Source organism: Pyrgilauda ruficollis, unplaced genomic scaffold, assembly GCF_017590135.1.
Source record: "Pyrgilauda ruficollis isolate IOZ18807 unplaced genomic scaffold, ASM1759013v1 scaffold15, whole genome shotgun sequence".
Classification (NCBI taxonomy): domain Eukaryota; kingdom Metazoa; phylum Chordata; class Aves; order Passeriformes; family Passeridae; genus Pyrgilauda; species Pyrgilauda ruficollis.
In genome coordinates this window covers 12,562,845-12,581,573 of record NW_024513654.1, presented here as the reverse complement: position 1 = coordinate 12,581,573, position 18,729 = coordinate 12,562,845, and the positions used below count along the sequence as shown (strand labels likewise).

The 18,729-nt window shown below is 43.0% G+C and overlaps 1 protein-coding gene across 3 annotated transcripts in view; it reads left to right on the top strand.

Moving 5' to 3' along the window:
- Positions 1 to 18,729, top strand: part of SUFU (SUFU negative regulator of hedgehog signaling) — a 90,900-nt gene that overhangs the window by 41,186 nt on the left and 30,985 nt on the right. For 2 of the 3 annotated variants that reach the window (XM_041461353.1, XM_041461351.1), the window contains exons 4-8: positions 3,996 to 4,138; positions 6,460 to 6,545; positions 8,602 to 8,674; positions 13,238 to 13,394; positions 14,891 to 15,002. In XM_041461353.1, coding sequence (XP_041317287.1) covers positions 3,996 to 4,138; positions 6,460 to 6,545; positions 8,602 to 8,674; positions 13,238 to 13,394; positions 14,891 to 15,002 — 571 coding nt within the window. The remainder of the gene's footprint in view (positions 1 to 3,995; positions 4,139 to 6,459; positions 6,546 to 8,601; positions 8,675 to 13,237; positions 13,395 to 14,890; positions 15,003 to 18,729) is intronic. The other variant, XM_041461352.1, reaches the window with a different exon arrangement.

Sequence of the window (18,729 nt, the reverse complement as noted above, 5' to 3'; positions counted from 1 at the left end):
TTTAGGCATCAGCTACATTTAGTCAAATTAAAGGAGGGAGGAAGAATTCACTCCAAGAAAATACATGAGCAAAGTTAGACAAAAAAAATTTACTAGTCTACAGTGGAATGGTTCCCTCTGAGTTATTTCTCCAGTTCTCATTACAGAGCAGTTGGATAGTAAAGTTAGGAGAGATTGTGCTGCTGAATTATGACTGTTGCTGCATGAAGGAACCTCACCTGCTTTATGTGAGCTGTAAAAGAAAATTGATAATGACATTTTAAAGACTTCAAAATATGGGTGGCTTAACAGAGTGGTCTGGTATAACTGCTGCTTTTGCATAATAGAATAGTACAAGAGCTGGTCTATGGCAGATTTAGAGAGTTTTTATTTTTGTAGAGCTAGAGAGAGGCTTCAGATTTGCTATTATAAATTATGAACTAAAATAGTAAGTTTGAATTGAAATGCTTTAATGGTTTCCTTGTTGAGTTCTTATGAAATCAATATCTCCCTATGAAGCAGTTGGATTTCATGGAAACGGCAATCCTCACCAGTAAGAAAGAAAAGTCAGTGATTTTTGTTAAAACATAAACTTGCAGGAAAAGAACCGGTTTCAAAATTGTGAGGATGAGTCACCTTGCTGTGCTAGGTTTAAGGCTTGTTAGTTAGTGCCCCTTCCAAGCAGGAAGGGTGCAAGAGTCCCAGAGGGTTCCGTGAGCAAGCCTGTGTATTTACAACACATCCCCTGCTCCCATGGTAACTGCTGAAGGATATGGATTTATCCTGGGGCACACTGGGTACCTTAGCTCATCCTGTCATGGAGGGAACATGAAGCCACCTCAGGTTTACCACGAGGCAGAAGTATTCAGCAGCAGTCAGCTTGTGTGCAGTAAATCAGAGCCTTAGTTTACTCTTGAGGATTTGCTGATTTATCCATAGGCTAAAAAAATTTTGAATTTAACTTTTTAACATATTTTCTTTTAGTTCCTTTGCTTTTAATTTCTCCTACTGATGGCTAGATAATTTCTGTGCTTTGCCACCTGTTTAATGGATTTGATAATTACCTGGTCATGTCCTGGAACTTTTTCTGATGACTGTTGGTTTTACTGTGGTCACCTAAGGAGACAAGGCTTATCCTGTGTGGTGTTCTCATCCCTGTCCTGTTTTGAAAATGTGAGTGTGAAAGATAGGAAGGGAGAATACTCTCCCTGTTTCCAGCATGAGGCAGTAGAAAGTGATTATTTAGCCCTTTGTTTCTGTATTTTCTTAGTTTTTGTGGCTACAAGTCATGTAGTTCAGGCTGTTCATGGGGGACAAGGCAGCAAGTGGAAAACTGGGTTTCAGGGTGTAATTCCGAATTTCTTGAACTCACACAGGTTTTAATTTGGCTTCATATTATTTGCAGATTTTTTTGTGTGTGATTTAATTGAGTAGTCAGTGTGAATTTTGTGGTGTTCGTGTGTATGCAAGGGAGAGGGAGATTTTCTAAGTGTTCAGTGTTCACATGGACATAAACAGGTGGGTTTCCAGCAGAGACATTTGCATTTGAAAACCTGCTCTAAACGGGCTGGGCTTTCCCAGGAGAAGCAGCACCAACAGTGAAACACAGCGATCGATCAGCATAGAATTGTGTGAGCATTTGATGGGCAAAATGTTGTGGTATAAAGACAGGGCCCAAGAATAAGCTCTTTGTGGCTTTGTTTCATTCCTGAAAACTGTGACTGAGAGGCTTTTATCATTTTAAAAAAATTAATCAGCCACTTTTTGTCTAACTTGGAAAATATTGCAAGATATCCCTTGCAACATTCTAAGGGCCATTTCTTTAATCAGATTTTGATATTAAAAAAAAATAATTTTTCATTTGTCCACTTATATTTCCTCAACTCTAAAAGTAAAGTAATATTTGAACCAGTCCTTTCAGTCCCAGAGCTGGAGGCATGTAATTTGGTGTACACAACGATAAACTCTTCGAAGCAGCTTGCATTCACTATGTTTTCTTTCTTTCCTAATTTTAACTAAGGAAAACATTCCCTTACTAATCACAGCACTTCTGTTACATGCCTCATTTTTCAGGCTAAGTTCCTTATAGTAGTTAGAGTTTATTTTAATTCTTAATCAAATGAGCTGTCCAGGAAATTAATCTGAAAAGACATATATAACAAATGTTCAAACCCACACCAATGGGGACACCCAGTGGAGACACACTGAGTTGCCCAACATTACAGGCAGGAGCGGGCCAGCAGCTCCTCATCAGGGAGAGGACTGCAGGTATTTTTAACCACAGCAGTTCTGAAGGAGCTCTCATTAGTTTACCTGCCTGCTGCTGAGGGCTGCCTTGAAGCATCCTGCCTTTGCTGCCCTTGCACAAGTCTGTGCTTGTCGTCGTGGCGATGAAAAACGTCTCTTGGAGAAAAAAAAATCTGAAAGGATTTTTTTACTAAAAATTGTCATTAAAGGAATTATTAATAATAAATTTGGTCCTGATGCACAATTATTGCAATGGGGTGTGCAAGCACCCAGTTCCTTGGTGGTGTTTAATGTGACAGGGAATGAGTTGCAATTCCTGACAATTCAAAAAGTTTTTCTCTTGCTGTTGCAGACGCTGCCACGTTCATCTATTAGCCCTGTAGATATTCAAGGGGTGTCCTGTTGTGATGTGTTTGGAAGGTGATGTGGGAAGGTTAGGTGAAGATCCAGAACCATCCAGGTGCCCAGGGAGGGCACCTCTCTGAATTGGATCCTGCTCCTGTAGCATGGGAGATGCTCCAGTCTCGACAGACAGCAACTCAGATAACCACTGTTTTCCAGTGTTTTCCAGTCTGCACTGGAATTCCTAGTCCTCTTCCAGTGGGCAAGGCCTCCTCTCCTGCTGTTCTAAGTGTGGCCTTGGAAGAGACACAGCAAGGACAGCAGCCCAGACTGCCTTCATGGATGAGCTTGGTCAAGGAGAGGGGCACAGGGCCTGCCACTGACTTTGGAAGCAGGCAGGCAGTACTCAGTTCATCCCTGGGGCATTGCACCTATCTCAGAGGGCAGAATGTGGATTCCAGGTTGTTTATTTGTGTGTACAATAAAGCTCTGCTTGGACAAGACCCAAGATAAAGGCAGTCAGCGAGGCAGCATTACCACACATGCTCCAGGAACTGCATGCAAATGGAGTGTGCTTTAATTGCTGTGAATGTGGTCATGGCTGGTTGTTTTACTTCTAGTTCACTCAGAAAGCAAGCATTAGCCTTTCCTGTGATGGGGCAGCATCAGACAGATGGGTTCTGGTGTGCCTTCTGGCATGCACTAGCTGTGGAACATGGGATTATCTGGGGTTTTGTCTTTCTAAGTAGGAGGGGAGGAAAAGAAAGGAATGCCTGCCTTGTTTTGATGCAGTCTGTTCTGACACAGAATGAAATTTATAGCCTATTGGTTTTCTCATTGTTTGAGAAAGAAGAAACATATTAATTATAATTCTGCACCAGAGCTGCCCAGACAACTGGGAGAGAGAGTAATTTTGACTTACACTATCACAAGGTGGGCAGCAGAATTTTTATTAAATATAGCAGGGTAGTATTCGTGTTTAATTCAAATTTGAGAATATTTTCTCTGTGGCAAATTAAGAGTGTGAATTGCTGTGGCAGTGGGCATCTAGTATGGCCTGCTGACTTTCTGTGCCTTCTCAAAAAAGGAGACTAATAGTAAATGAGAGACAGGCTAATTTTATTTGCTAGTATTTCCTGTTGGGCTTAGTATCAAAGTAGGACAGTGTTTTTTGCCACAGGACTCAAGAGTGGGCAATTTTGAAATCAGTGTTGAACTCAGATGACTCAATGAGATTCCATTCCTGTTTCAGGTGGTTCAGAGGCTCAGCAGAGCTGGCCAAGGGCAGTCACTGTGAATAGTCACCAGTGACTGTCCCAGCCCAGGCTGGAGGTCCCTGCCTGGCAGCAGTCAGGAGCAGCTGCCAACAGAAGGAATGTTCTAGCAGACTTCACAGACTAAATATTTCTTGTTTCTTGTCCTTGCAGAAAACACCTTTTGCAGCGGTGACCATGTGTCGTGGCACAGCCCCTTGGACAACAGTGAGTCTCGAATCCAGCACATGTTGCTGACAGAAGACCCCCAGATGCAGCCGGTGCAGACTCCTTTTGGGGTCGTCACTTTCCTGCAGGTACGGCCCAGCCACCATGGCTCCCACTGCCACCTCCTGGGCCTGGAGTGCAGCTAACATTGTGCTGAGCTGTGTAACTCAGATATTTCTTATCCTGTCTTCAGTTTCAACATGAACATTGAAAAAAAAATGTTGAGGGAAACAGTTTTAAAAGGTAATGTAAAGATAAATGAAAATTAATTCTATGGTAGTATCGGTAAGTGATCCACTGGTTTGAATGCCAGGAAGAGAAGAGTTTGGAGCAGGACTTGGAGCTGTTTTAGCAGTATTTAATGGCAGAAATGTAGCTTGCAGCACTGACACAAAGATTCTTTAGAGGCTGAGTTTTCCTGTATTGATCTACTGTTTAAGAAAGGTTTGGGTTTGCTTTGCAAAAGAAACACTAAAAAAATCCCTTGTGATTTAACTCTGCTGTTCAGCATGGAGAGCTTCTGTGGCCAAACAGGTTTGCTTGCTTTCCCAAAGTCCTTCTCAGCGATGTTTCTTAGATAGGGGCTGCTTTGGATGTTTTTAAATTGCTTATTGGGTTAATAACCTTAGTGGAAGAGTGGCATAGTTTATGCCAGCTGGTGATTTCTTCAAGCTCTGTGGAAAAGCTTCCATCCTGTGGGAAAATGCAAGTGTCTGTATTTTACAATTTAAGCTTCTAGTTGCTCCCATTTGTCTTTGGCTGTAGTTGCAACATGCAAAAGGAAGTCCTGTTACAACAAACCTGCACAGGACAACTGCTCTGCAAGGCTTTTCTGAGGTGCCCAAATGTCTGTGTTTTATCAACAAAAACAAGGTGGGTGTGGGATTAATTAGTGTAAGGTGAGTTGTGGGACCTGGAAGGAGAGACAGAGAGCCAAGCTAAGCAGGATAATCCCTGGCTGACTCTCCAGCTAGTACTGTGTTAGTCCTCATCTCTTCTTTAGTGCCCAGCTGTCTTGAATCAAAGAACAGTCAGCTTGCTGCATCCTGAGGCCCTTGGCCTCTCATCTTCCACAACACATACAGTTGACTTGGTTTTCCCCTTTGTTTGATGATTGTTGTTATGAATTTATTTTGACCCATGAGGATAAATGATTACAAAAAGCAAAGAATGAATACAAAATAATTTCCTGTTTAGAGTCTTGCTGTTTGTATGTAATTAGCGAGTGAAGGCCCAGGGAGGGGTGTCCTGAGGCAGGGGTGATTCACACTGTGGAGGAAGCCTGGAAGATGGGTGGGGATGAAGTTCACCTCCAAGGGCTGCATCCTGACAAAGTGAACTCTGCAAGGGGCAGGAGAGATAGGGTGTGCAGAGATGGGTGCTTGCTGACATGAGAGTTTTCCATGTAGATCTCTATCAGTGCAGTTATGTGCCTACAGCAGAAGGCACATCCTTCACTTCTGCTTGCTGCTCTTCAGAGCTTAGTTTCCAGTTCTCCTCTTTTCTGATAAAAGATCAGTTGAGCAGATTTTGACGAAAAATTCAGTGCTGTTGGAAAAGACTTAAGAGTATTGAGGAAGAAAATAGAAGGCCTTGGCAAAAAATATTTTTCATCTCAGGGTGAATCATTGTGCTCAAAGACACAAACCAGTGGTTGATACAGCAGGAAGAAACTGCCTTTGCTATCAGCTGAAGGGTGTTTCACCTCTTCATTTGAAGCAGCTGATCTCAGCTGCTCTTAGAGAGACATCTGGTATTGCTCAGTGTGGCAGCTCCTATCCTGAAAAGCAAACACATCCTGCATTATACAGCAAGGCAGAAGTCTGCAGTTGCCTGCAGTGACAAGTGGATTATGTGGTGTGTAAGCAGCTTTACTTTATGGTGCTGGGTAAGATGTAACCAGTCAGCAAACTGAGTTGGTCAAGGATTTTATGAGCACCAAAGCAATCCCATGTGGCAGCAAGTCCCTTGCCTGGTTGAGATTGCTTGTGCAGTATTGCATTTGCCCCTGGCAATCAGTTGACAGAGCAGTGTTTGTATGTGCTCAGATCCTAACCTGTTTTGCTCTGTCCTGTCTGTGTGGACTTGATTGAAAAGTCAAGCAGGCTAGTGTATAAACCCTGGTTTGTCACCAGACCCTCTTCATTTGTTAAATTCACATACTCTGTACAAGATTAAATGTTACATGATCAGGGCACTTCACATGGTAAGTGTAGAGAGAGAGAGAACAAGGTCTTGTGGCATCCCACTGTTGTCTCAGGCTCCATTTGTCCTGGTGTATCTGATTACAGTAAAGAAATGGTGCTTCTCTGTATGTGCACTGTTTGATCCACTACCACGTGGCACATTTTCTCCACAGTTCTTTCATGGTTCCCACCCAGTTTAGTATGTCTGTTGTTATTTATTACAGATTGTTGGGGTTTGCACTGAGGAACTGCATGCAGCTCAGCAGTGGAATGGTCAAGGGATTCTGGAACTGCTTCGGACTGTCCCAGTGTAAGTGGGCACATAGCCCATATAGGGGAGTATTTCTATAGTGAAAAAATCAATTGTTTATTTTTATTAACAATCTTTAACTTGCTGATGGAACTTATTTAATCTGTGCTGTAGCAAGAGATGGGGATTCATTGCAAATCTGTTCTCAGGCACAGACACTTAGATGGCAAATTAATGCATGTGGAAGTCCACATGTTCAGGGTGAAAGAGAATGAGATCTTGAAAGCTTAATTTCCTTCCTCTTGTGCCTGCAGGGTTTTCTCATTGGTTCTTCCTGGGGATAACTGTTACTAGTGACCTTGCTGTTTAGTTCAAAGAAAGGAAGGAGAGGGTCTGGCTTACAAAACTATCTGGAAGTACTGTCTGAAAGTGAGAAAGTCACTCTCAAACTTGGCCCACTCTTGGTGGGCCAGTTTGCAGCAGGAAGAGCATTCATGAAAGTGAAGTTCATTGTTTTGCCATGGGAGAAATAATAAAGATGATGTTGGGTTGAGGAAGAGATGAGTTTTAAATGGTAAATTATATGTTGATGCTTTGTTTGCTGCCAGGGTGCAGCTAAATCTTTTTGGCTTGCAGGTATTTTGCTTAAACATTTTAAAATTCAGTGGAAGTTATTGCCATGTGATTGTAACTCAAAAGACTTACTTTTTAAAGCAAAATAGTTCTGAATATTTGTTTCTAGGCACAATAGTACACTCTAGTGTCACAATAGCCTTGAATTGATTGATTGTTTGGAAGAGCTGAACTTTTTTAACTTGAACTTTTCCCTTTTAGGCACAAGTGCAGATAATTCATGCAAATGCCCTAGAGAAGAGTGAATTTGTCCAGCTGCAAGCTTTGTTTCTGGGTCCCTGAGAAAATAAACACTGCCTGCAGCTCCCTTAGCTCCTCTAAGTCAATACAGATACAGCACCTCTCCTCAGTCTGTTCTCATGTTGGTTTTTGGCTTTTATGCTGTGGTATAAGCACCTTTCCAAGGAAAGAATGAGACCCAAATGTGTATGATTTGAAGGCAAAGCTGCAAGCTACTAAGCCATTGATGTGGAACTGGGGTAAAAGTCTCTTGCACCCCAGTGAGGAACTGTGGAAGGTCACACCCCTGCAGTTAATAATTCACAACTTCCAAAGTGATGTGAAAAAACGAGTGGCTATCCATGCATCTGAAAACCTGTAAAATATTAACTTTTTTTGCTCCCACTCTTAAGTGTTTTAGGAGACTAACACAAACTAGGCCAGAGGAGGGGGCTTTTGACTGCAATAACAAAGCATCTCATGAAAAAAAATGAAGTTTTTTATGGCAGTTCCAAAAGACTTCAGTTTTTACTTCAAATGAAAAGCACGATCTAAGGCTGACTTCTGCAGTCTGGCTGCACTATGACCCAAAGTGAAGTCTCTGAGTATTTCATCTTCACAGTAATCTGTTTTCTATCACCTTTGTTGGGAAACACCTTGAGCCTTCCAACTTTTATTGCTAATGATAACAAAGATTTCCCTGAACCATCTGAGTACTTGGTCATGAAGTACCAACTGAGCAAAATGTCTGTTTGATGGTATTTATCAGAGCAATAAGCTCTTTGTGGTACTGAACGTGACTGCCAATCTTGGCAAAAAGTGCAGTCCCACTGGGGCTCTGCTCTATTCTTAGATATGTAATAGAGGAATAAATCTTGACTCCATGCCTTGCCCATCTTTCTTTGACTCAGGCTTCTCAGTCCCAGTTCGTTTCCTGTAAGATTAAAACCCAGTCTTGTGTGAGCAAGGGGGCCTGCTCAGGGGATAACAGCCTGTGTCAGTCCTGACTGCTGTGCACGTCTGGGTGGTGCCAGGCACTGAGCAGATTAACTGCTAGGTCATGGAGGGCTTTTATTATTTATTTATTTGGAAAATGTAAAGGGCAAATGCATGCTGTGGGATGTATACACCACATAAAGGGGTTTCTATGCTGATTTTAAACCCTTATCTTGTGCTTCCTTGCAGTACAGGTCCACTCTGAGGACCCTGCTGGAAAGTTCTAATTAAAAGGCTTGTTTGGTTCATTACCTGTCTTTCTCTGTAGAGCTGGAGGCCCCTGGCTGATAACAGACATGCGAAGAGGAGAGACCATATTCGAGATTGACCCACATCTGCAAGTATGTCTTTAGTTTATAAAATGTCATGTCTCTTGTAGGAGCCAATTGTTATATAACAGTTCTAATACTTTCTGTAAAGGTGCTTGGATCTTCCTAATGTTTGTAATAATCCTGGAAAAGTCTTAGAAACTCTTTTCCCTCTTAGAGGTGGTTCAAGAGGGACATGTCCAGCCTGATGTGAATGGCAGCTCTAGGAAGAAAGATAGAGAAGGGAGACCAGGAAAATGGAATCTCCTGTATGAGATAAATTGGTAAAATTTGGACTGGATGTTTTAGAAAAGAGGAAAAAAGAAGATGAAAGATGTAGAATAATACAAGATTCAGGAATGATATACCAGGAAATTTCTCCTTGTTTTTATGTGCAAGTGTAAGGAGATATAACATGTAGAAATCTCAAAACCAACTATTTTTTCACAGCAAATGTGACAGTGTAGCTCATTCCTGTAGGATATCACTTGAGGCCAAGTAGTTAGTGTGGACTGAGAAATGATGGGAACCCAAAAGTACCACATGCAGTTATTAATAATCCGTACAGGAAGAGATATTAAACCTTCTTCTTCAGAGTTCAATTTCATTTCTGAAATTTAAAGATAAGAATAGGACCTCTATGGAGAGGTTACTGTACTATGGACTTCTCCTGAGCCATGCATGCATTTGGGAGACAATTCTGCAGTCCCTTCAGCAGAGCTGGAGTACATGTGTCCCCAGCAAATCCAGTGTGGTGCTGGCCATGTTTCAGTGAATCACTGAGTATTTGCCTTTAACAGAGAACTTATGGCTCAGCCTGGTAGGGCATGTGCAAATGTGCATGTTTTGTACAAGCATTTGCTTATGGTCTGCATGTCTGTATCTGATTATTCTTAGTTGCCTCACAACATCTTTTACTTTGAAAGCTTAAGAAGAAAACCAAATTCTACTTTTACTGGTTTTAAGGATTTGTTCATCTAGAATAACCCCAGTCTGAGAAACACAAGAAAATGTTCCACAAATGTTCCACAATGTGGGAGCTAATACAACTGAAAGTCCCATAAAGTTTTTAGACTTTCCAAAACCTTGCCCTCTCCCCTCCTGGAGGTGTTTCTGTTGTCTGCACACTGGTGATTCCTAATGATAACAAGGTTTTCTTCAATTTACTGTAAATGAAAAATAGCTCAGCTTACTGGAATCTGAGTCAGCCAAGGCAAGTTAAGGCAAATAAAAGGAGTACCTCTGCCTCACCAGTGTGTCCTGCTGCTGAAAGCTGCTATGTCTGTGGTCCTTCCGGACTTCCTCACATGGAGCACATTCCTGTTTCTGTTCTCTCTTGCCCTTGCAGAAGTGCAGATGGGCAGGTGTGTGTGTGCACACCTTCCTCCTGCTCTGCTGCTGCAGCCCCCAGGGACTCAGAGCAAAATCCGCCCCTGAGTCGCACAAAGAGCCTCTGCTGAGTGCAGGGGGTAAGGCTGTGCCAGGCTGCCTTCAGCCCTGTCACGTGCCTTCGGCTCTAATTAGTGGGGAAGGATAAAGTGCCATTTTCTTGGTGTTGGTAGAGGGTGTGTGAGACCAGAAAGGCAGCAGTGGAAGAGAGGTGGAGGGGAGGGAGGGAACAGGCAGAGAAACTGGACAGCTTTCTTGGGAGCCAGCAAGCATGTTGTCTGCCTGGGAAGCAGGCAGAGCTTGTTTGGAAGCTGCATTGAGTCTTGTGGGAATTGGTTGAGGCCTAAACTCAGCCCTGGCAGCAGCAGCTGTACTTTCTGTTCGGAGTTGCTGAGAATGGATCCCAACTAAGATGTCATCCCAGGATGTCGGCAATTAACACTGTGGCAACGCTGGCTGTTTTCTGTTCAGCCAGGCTTCCCTGTAGGCCATTCAGATTTCCCTGGCAGCACTGTCAAACAATTCCTGTCGGTCCCCAGCTCTGTGCTGATTCTCAGTGCTTTGCTTCTGTTTAGCAGATATCTCAGAAGAGAATAAAGCTGATTTGAATTTCCTGAGTTGCGGTTGCTGCTCTGCAGGTCACACTGCAGTGCTCTGGCTCGTTTAAAAAGGGATCAATGACTTAGAGCCTCAGAGCATCCCTCCCACATGCTGAGAGGAAAATGGGACAGAAATATCCTTTCTTTGAGGAAGGAAAGAGCTGAACCTCCTTTGCCCTGGGCTCCTCCAGCCTCCTGTTCATGCTGCCCTTTCAAGGAAGGAAGAACAGCTCCTCAGTCCGGGCAAATCTTTGCTGGCTAAAGGTGGGGTAGAACTGTGCATTGCCTATAGAGCTATAAGTCTACACCAATTGGGGTTTTTTTGACTTTTCCCCTTTTAACATCAATACTTGCAAACATTATGAAACAGGCATGCAAATTAGGCTGCCTTAAGCCAGCTCGTTCCCATCAGCTCCCCTTGATCTCCAAGGGATGCCAACAGAGCAGCACTTCTTCCCCTGAGGAAGTGCTCTGCAAGCCAGCTGAGCTGCAGATGAGAGTCCTTCCCCCTCCCCGAGGCTCTGCACTGTGTCCGCAGGGTCTGCCTGGGAGTGGGGCCCTGGCTGCAGGGATGGGGGAGCAGATCCCACCAGAGCCTCGCAGCCCTCCGGCCTCTTCTTCTCCCTGCTCAAGAGCAGGTTTGGTGGCTCTCCCATGCTTTCCCAATGACTGGGATAAAAAATATCTTCGCTGACAAGTTACACCTCCCCACGCCAGCTCATTTGGGTCCTCACAGAGCACCATGGAGGGTTCCCAAAGGAGCCACGTGCTAAATCTCACTTAGAGCATTGTCTGCATATGTAGGAACGGATGTATTTTTATTTCTTTCCCCACAACTTCTATTTCTGGGTGACACAACTAATTTTATGTTTAGGATAAAACAAAAGAAAATCGCAGCAGATTTATTATTTCTCAGATTTTCCTATTACGTTTTCAAGAAGCCAGTTTCGCCTGATGCTGGAGGAAGATCCTAACAAGGGGAGAAAAACAGAAGAAAGGCAGTCTCTTGAATGCTTAAGTCTAAGTCAGGACTGCTCTGGTCCTGCAGTCAGCCACAGGCTCCTACCTCAATTTTGGGCCAAAGTGTGGGTTTTGGGAGGTGATCCAGATGAAAAAAAAAAAAGAGTTGGCTCAAAGGAAGGGATAGGAGCACATGGAGGAGGGTGGGACTGCAGTTATTTCAAATTACATCAACTTAAACCACTGCGCAACCACACCCTGAATGCTTGTGTTTATCTTTGAGCTGCTCAAATCCTCTCTTGAATGGTCACAAGAACAGCAATGCTGTTCCTGGGGTGCAGCATGCACAGCTGGGCAAGGGGAGGGATGTATATGGGTTTAGTCTGGAAACTGTTTCTTGGGGAAAGATTTTGCAAAGAGCAAAATGTTCTCACAATCTCTCATCTTCAGTGGCAATGTCAAACCAGAGGGTACTTACACGGATTGGACAGATCCTCTCCCACTGCGTATGACACCACTCTGCTCTCTCCTCAAATCTTTGACGTTTCTTGGGACTGCCTGCATTTCGGGGTGACACAGATGTATGCAGAGAGGTGCAGACCTTGCTGGTGCCACTGAGCAGTACCAGAGGCAACACCCCTTCAGAAAAGGGAGAAGTGGGCCTGGCTGGTTCGGTGCCAGGGAAGAGGTGCCAGCCCTTGCTCGGTGTAGCACAGCCCCGAGTTTGTTCGGCTCAACATTACCCCCTTGTGGGTCACCGGTGGAAATTCAGACGGATGCCCACGTCCAAGAAGGTGGAACTTCCTGTACGAGGTTTGGCTGTAGCTTAGGGCAGTCTTGCTGGCAACAGATGCGCATGTCCTTGAGAAAATGCCTGGTGCCTGAGAACATCCAGCTGCTTTTGATTGGTGTGTGACACCTTCTAAGACCCAAACACTGGTTATGTGCTTGGAAAGTCCAGCTTGCAAGGGAGGGACTTTGTTTATTTGCCAGTAGAGAAGGCTATGCAGAAGCTTTGACATTGGAACAGACCTGTGTCTCCTTGCATGTCCAAACTTGCATGTTTGTCCTTTATGGGGACACCCCAGCACATTGGAAAGCAGGGATTCTCTGGGCAGTTTGCAAATGAAGAACCCATGTGAATGATGAGTCTCTCCATGAGATGTTTTCATTGTGGGACTCTTTGGTAAGGTTGGAAAGGGAACTTTAGTTATTCAGGGGTTTGTTGTCATTGACGTATGAGAGATCGACTGCCAAGCTGCGCTTCATGTCTTAAATATTTCAAGTTGGTGTAAATCAGTGCTAACACTGAAAGAAACAATCCTGAACACCCCAGGCCATTCATTTCCACCTTTCTCTCTCCCTGCTTTGTGCCTGTCAGGGCCACAGAGTGAAGCAATGGGGACAGGGTGGGATTTCAGACCAACTTGGTATGGAAAATATTTGTTTAGTTCAGAGTGGCTTCCTGATTTGGCTCAATGTGCAGTTGCTGTTTGCTGACACAGCAAAGCACAGGGCCCAGAGAGTGGAAATTGCCCACAAGAGGGGATCTGCAGGAGCTGTGGAAGGCTGGGCTGCACCATGGTGAGTTCCAACTCAGGCTCAAGCCACACTCAAAAAAACTCTTGGTGTTTTGAATCTTTTCAAGCAGGAGAGAGTCGACAAAGGGATTGAGACAGATGGCTCAAACCTGAGTGGAGTGAGTGCCAAATGTGCCTGGGATGACCTGAGCCGGCCACCAGAGGATGATGAGGACAGCAGGAGCATTTGCATTGGGACCCAGCCTCGGCGGCTCTCTGGGAAAGGTGAGAGGTCCTGGGCCAAGTCACTGTCTCGGCCTTGCAGCTTCTCTTCTGGTGGCTCTGGGCAGTGCACTGAATCATGCTGCATCCTCGAGTTCATCACAAACACCACAGCCATTGGGAGGCTTGGTGTGTCTCAGGGCAGCAAAATGGATTTTGGCCTCTTTGAAGAAGGCAGGAGAGAGGAAAAGAGTTCTTGGCATTATTTTGTCTAAACGTTTCTTTCAGTTTTTAGGCAAATTGTAATCTGAATCTGCAAAGTTAAACTGAGCACCTGCTGAAACCAGGACTGTAAACCCCTGCAAGGTGAAGCAATTTCATTTTCCCAGGTTGTGTTTCCTTATTAACATTACCCCTTCTTGGGGAGCAAGTTGGACTGACGCTGCACATTGCTGCAGCTGAACTCAAAGAATTCGTGCAAATACAGAAATCTAAAAAAGAAGAACTAAAAAACTGTGGAGTTTCCCTTTGCAGTGAGATGCTTTCTCAGGGTAGAGATGTCATAGCCATTACACAGGCTTGAAATTATGCATATTACCTTTCAAATGGGCGAAGCAACATAAAATTTGAGGGCTTGAGATTTCCTGGAATTAACAATGGTTTCCATAGGAATGGCATCTGTTCTTAAATCCATGGTAAAAATTAGTTAAATGCATACAGCCTTTCTTCTGGCTTCTGTGCAAATGTTTTGAACTGCACTGGATCTAAAAAGGCTGTTTTGTCTCAGCCTTGAAATGAAAGGCCCAAGAGAGGTATACATGATGAAATTTGTATATTCTTCAAAAGATTTTTAAATAATTTGGGTTTTTTTTTTTCTCTACCTAATTCTCACATTTCTCAAAAATACATGAGGAAACTTCTAAGAAAGGCAGGAAAGCTTCCTATTGAAAGTATTTGGCCAGTAGACATTTCAGAAGAAGGCAGAAGTAAAAAGACTGCATCTGAACTGCATAATTTGCAGCTTATTTTCAGATGTGAGCTTGAGGCTAAAGGTTGCCCTGCATAAAAATCCCTCCCTTTGTGAATCTTGTTGTAAATTAATCAACAGATTTCCAAAGCCAATTGCAAAAAACTTGGAAGCCTTCATACATTAATTTGGGAAAGGAACAAGTTCCTGTTATGCCTAATGGGAAAAATGATTTGCACTACAAAAGTTTGGAAGTATCAGGAGGTTCTATGAGAGTTACAGAACCAACAAACACCTAATTTATGAAAATTTACAAAACTACTCAGAATTTCTTCATCAGGAGGACTCAGTACCAAACATTCCAGCTCTCCTTGCCTGGCATAACAATGAAGCCCAAACAAGGGAATTCAATCTGACATTATAAAGTGAAATAACTCTTAAGCAAGTTCAGGAAGTGCAGTTAAGTGTTACCCCATAACATTTCTACATTTCTTTCTGAAGGGGAAGAGTTTAGATGAAACACACCTGATATCTTCTTGTGTCTGTGGTGTTTCTGGGGATTCTAAATCATGTTAAAAAATTCTTTTTGCAGATACAGAGCAAATCAGGGAGACTTTGAGGAGAGGGCTTGAGATTAACAGCAAACCTGTCCTACCTCCAATCAATGCACAAAGACAGAATGGGTTGAACCTCGACCGAGCACCGTGAGTTTCACCCTGCACATTCACATGGTGGCAGAGGGAGGCTAAAGAGCTCAGCATGGAAAATTAAGTTGGGTGGGAAAAGACTTGGCAAGGGGAGAGGAAATCTGGCAGTGAACACTTGCAAAGTGCAAAGATGGGGGAGAAGAGTTATTCAGGTTGGATAAATGGGCTAGTACTCAGGAGGACAGCTTTTTAGAGGGGTTTTGGACAAACAGTGTTTATGCACAGTGAGTCTGACTGTTCTGTAGAGCCTGCTGTTCATGGTCTTCAATGTTTGAATTCAGACTGGAGTGATCCCTATAAAAAGTACTGTTCTGAAAAGTGATACGGTATCAGTAGAGATAGGTGGCATAGGTGATTGCTGATATTTTTTCCTGAGTATTTTGTTTTCAAGCTCATAATTAAAAACCCTTTGGTTAAAATGTTGATTTTTTTTTTCTTCTTAAGTGACTGATTTTGTCTTGCTTAAACAGGTGGGTTCTGTCAGTAATTACATGCCAATAACACCGGGGTCTCTAACAGCAGTAGTCTAACATGATTTAAGTGGGACTAGGGTGGCCCATAGATCTCTCTTGTAACTTCTGACTTAAGTGAATTTATTATCTGCATTTCTGTCTTTCTGGGCTTCTCCCCTTCCCCTCTTAGACTTCAGGTGCTAGTACACTGCCTTCCCATCAATTTTCGTGTTTTCATCTGAATGATACAGAAAAACACACATCTTTGCTGCACTCTTTCTTCTTGGTATTTCCTGTGGTTTCCTAGTCTCTGATGAACATCTCTGCTTTCAAGAGTAAAGATCAGCATGAAATCAGCACTTCCCTGTAGTGCCAGTCAGGGACAGCACCCTGGTCTGTTTCAATTCCTGTTTCATTCTTGATTCAAACATTTAATGAGAAAAATATTTCTTCTTGTTGTCCATTCTTGTTCCATTTTGTGGATGACTTCCGATTTGCCAAATAAATGAATGTTCATGGGTTGCCTAATCCTTTGGGGGAAGTATTATATGTCAATTGCTAATTCTTTTTGCTAATATGTAATATGAGATATAGGTACTTACATTAAAAAAAATCTCAAGTGACTTTATTATTGCTTTAGGAATAATCTTACTGTTGCCATATAGTAATTATATGGAGTCAAATTCTGATCTGACTCAGGTTTTGAGTAGTATTTCTCTGCCTGCAGGTTGGTCACATTGGACCATTGGTTGGTCCCACTGGCCCCACTGGAAAAAAAATATAAAATTATGCCATGTGATTTGCACAAATCACACCCAGCCTTGGAGAGCTCAGAAGTACTGGGCAGGATTTCTCACAGATGCTGGGCTCCTGCATGCATCTGCTTGCCCAGTGTAGGCTCTGAGTCCTCAGTGGTTGAGGGTGACCACAAACATTTTGGGTGCATGTCAGGTCAAGGAGGCAGCTGATGGGCAAGCCTTAATGCTGGGAGGCAGTTGTTGCTTAGATAAGAGAGCTTTACGTTATTCAGGGTGAGATAAACAGAGATACATTTGAGACAGAGTGGTGAAAGGTTAGCAGAGGTCTAAGATGAAGCACACAAATATTTACCTGGGTTTTTAACTGTTCTGAGACAGAGGAAGGCAGGTCAAATTCAGAACCTCACATCTGTAACAGTGCTCTTTGTTGCAAATCTCTTACCTGCAGCAGCTGCACACTCACTCTGCCTGAAGCCTGAGTGGTAAGAATGGCTGGTTCCCAATGTTTGCCTCCTAGGAGGTCAATACATTTCTCTGAGGTCTATGGTTACCACTGGGGAAACTGATAGGTCACCTGTTTCTCCATAAGTGCTTCAGTTAAGGAAAGACAGCTATCACTGTGTTACTGTGGTGATACTATTGGAGGGATAGGGGAAATCTCAGCTTAAAACAGCAGTGTGTCCTAATACTTTCTTCCTCCATCTTAGTAGCTGCTTTGAGAGGAGTTTGAGAAAGGTCTTTTTCTCCTTGTGCAGTTGCTTCTCCTCTCCATGTAGCAGATACAATGGGACTTGTTCAATGCATTGACCATACCAAGAAGGGTGGTTTGTGCTGGAAAGCAGTATTTACTTACAGCCTCTGACTAACTAGTACTTAAATGAGACCTGATGATTACTCTTACTGTGGCTAAAACTGATCAGTCAACACATTTTACAGAACAGTGTGGTATAGATGAAGCAGAAGAGGAAGATCTTGTTATGTCTCTGCCTTCCTTAACACACTGTCTCAGCATGTCTCATGCATTTGAGCAGAATTGCTCAATGTGCAGTAAGTACAAGAGCATGATATTGAGACTCTCATCTCCAGCTGCTGCACTGGAATGTAACTTAGGAGCTCAGCTTTTGCATGCAGTAATGTATCTACATCCATGTTCCCTCCAGGTACCTGCAGGGGTAAAGGCTGAGACACAAAAGGCACAAACCCAATGCAGATATAACTCTTTCATAGGATTTCTGAGCACCTGAGATGAAGGACAATTTTGTGCATAGTCCTTGTGGTGCAATCCTTTCTTGCATTGCTTGGGCCTGGTAGGGCTGGGACTCGGGTCTGTCCTTCGCTGTAAATCTTGTGTAATCAAAGGCAAGTAATTTAGCCATTGAGCTTCAGTTCTGAATCAATAAAATGGGACTAATAACAATGTCATCTTCTTGAGGCACCACAAGGATAAATATGTTAATGATTACAAGGTGCTGGCTGATGGGAAGCAGGCTTGTGTGTAATCATATCCTGCACTGTACACACCAAATCATAAAATATCAAACCTGTGGTTCTTTGCAAGGGTCCTGTGAATAACTGGTGCATTAGAAGTTCTTTAGGAACTTGACAGGAACACTCTCTTGGGGCATGGCAAATTATTTCAGATCTGCTTTCCGTAGGGAGTGCTGCAGAACCCCAGGCTGTCAAATTTGCACCCAACTGACAGTAGGATGTTAAAGTCTGACACAGACTCTAAGAGGTGCAGAAGAGGAATGTGCTGTTTATTTATCATGGATTTGCAACCACCAACTGCTTTCCTAGTAGCTTTCTTCCCTTTCTTTTATCCTAACCCTACCACCCACACACAATAATCTATCAAGGTTTAAAGCAGACAACCTGTTCTGCATTCAGCATCACAAATAGTATCAGAAACACTCAAGCTTTTGAATATTTATTTGTATAAAATGTAGAGAATCCCAATTCCATGTAGATTTCCCAGTCCTTGTATAGTTACAGTTTTCAGTGCTTATGCAAAAACCTCATATTATTTGGTTGCAGATAGGGCTTGATTTGGTTGCAGATAGGTCTTGAGTGTTTTGGCTCCAGCAAAGCATATACTGACATGTTAAGCATGCATATTACCAGTTATTGACTGTCCCAAAGTCCTAAAAAAGTTTATTTGAAAAAAATCTGGTTTCTGTCAAAACCCTGCTGGGCAGCTGTAGTACTTTGATTCATTAGTGTTATTACTGTAGACTGTGTAGCCCTTTTTCTCCTAAGGATATGAATAAAAGCACACTTAAAGCTTAAAACTGCATTGGACATCTGTTTCTCAAAATGACTGTTGGCTCAGTTCATAAGCAGCCATTAAATCAGTTTGTACGTATTAACAAAAGAACATGTGAATTAATCTCTGGAAACATGACTGATCATTTTGAACATAGGTAACTGAATACTCTCAATTACCACTTGGAGAAATAAGACGTGCATGAATACCAGTGTGCATTTCAGTGGCACATTATTTGTTTCTTAGGACCC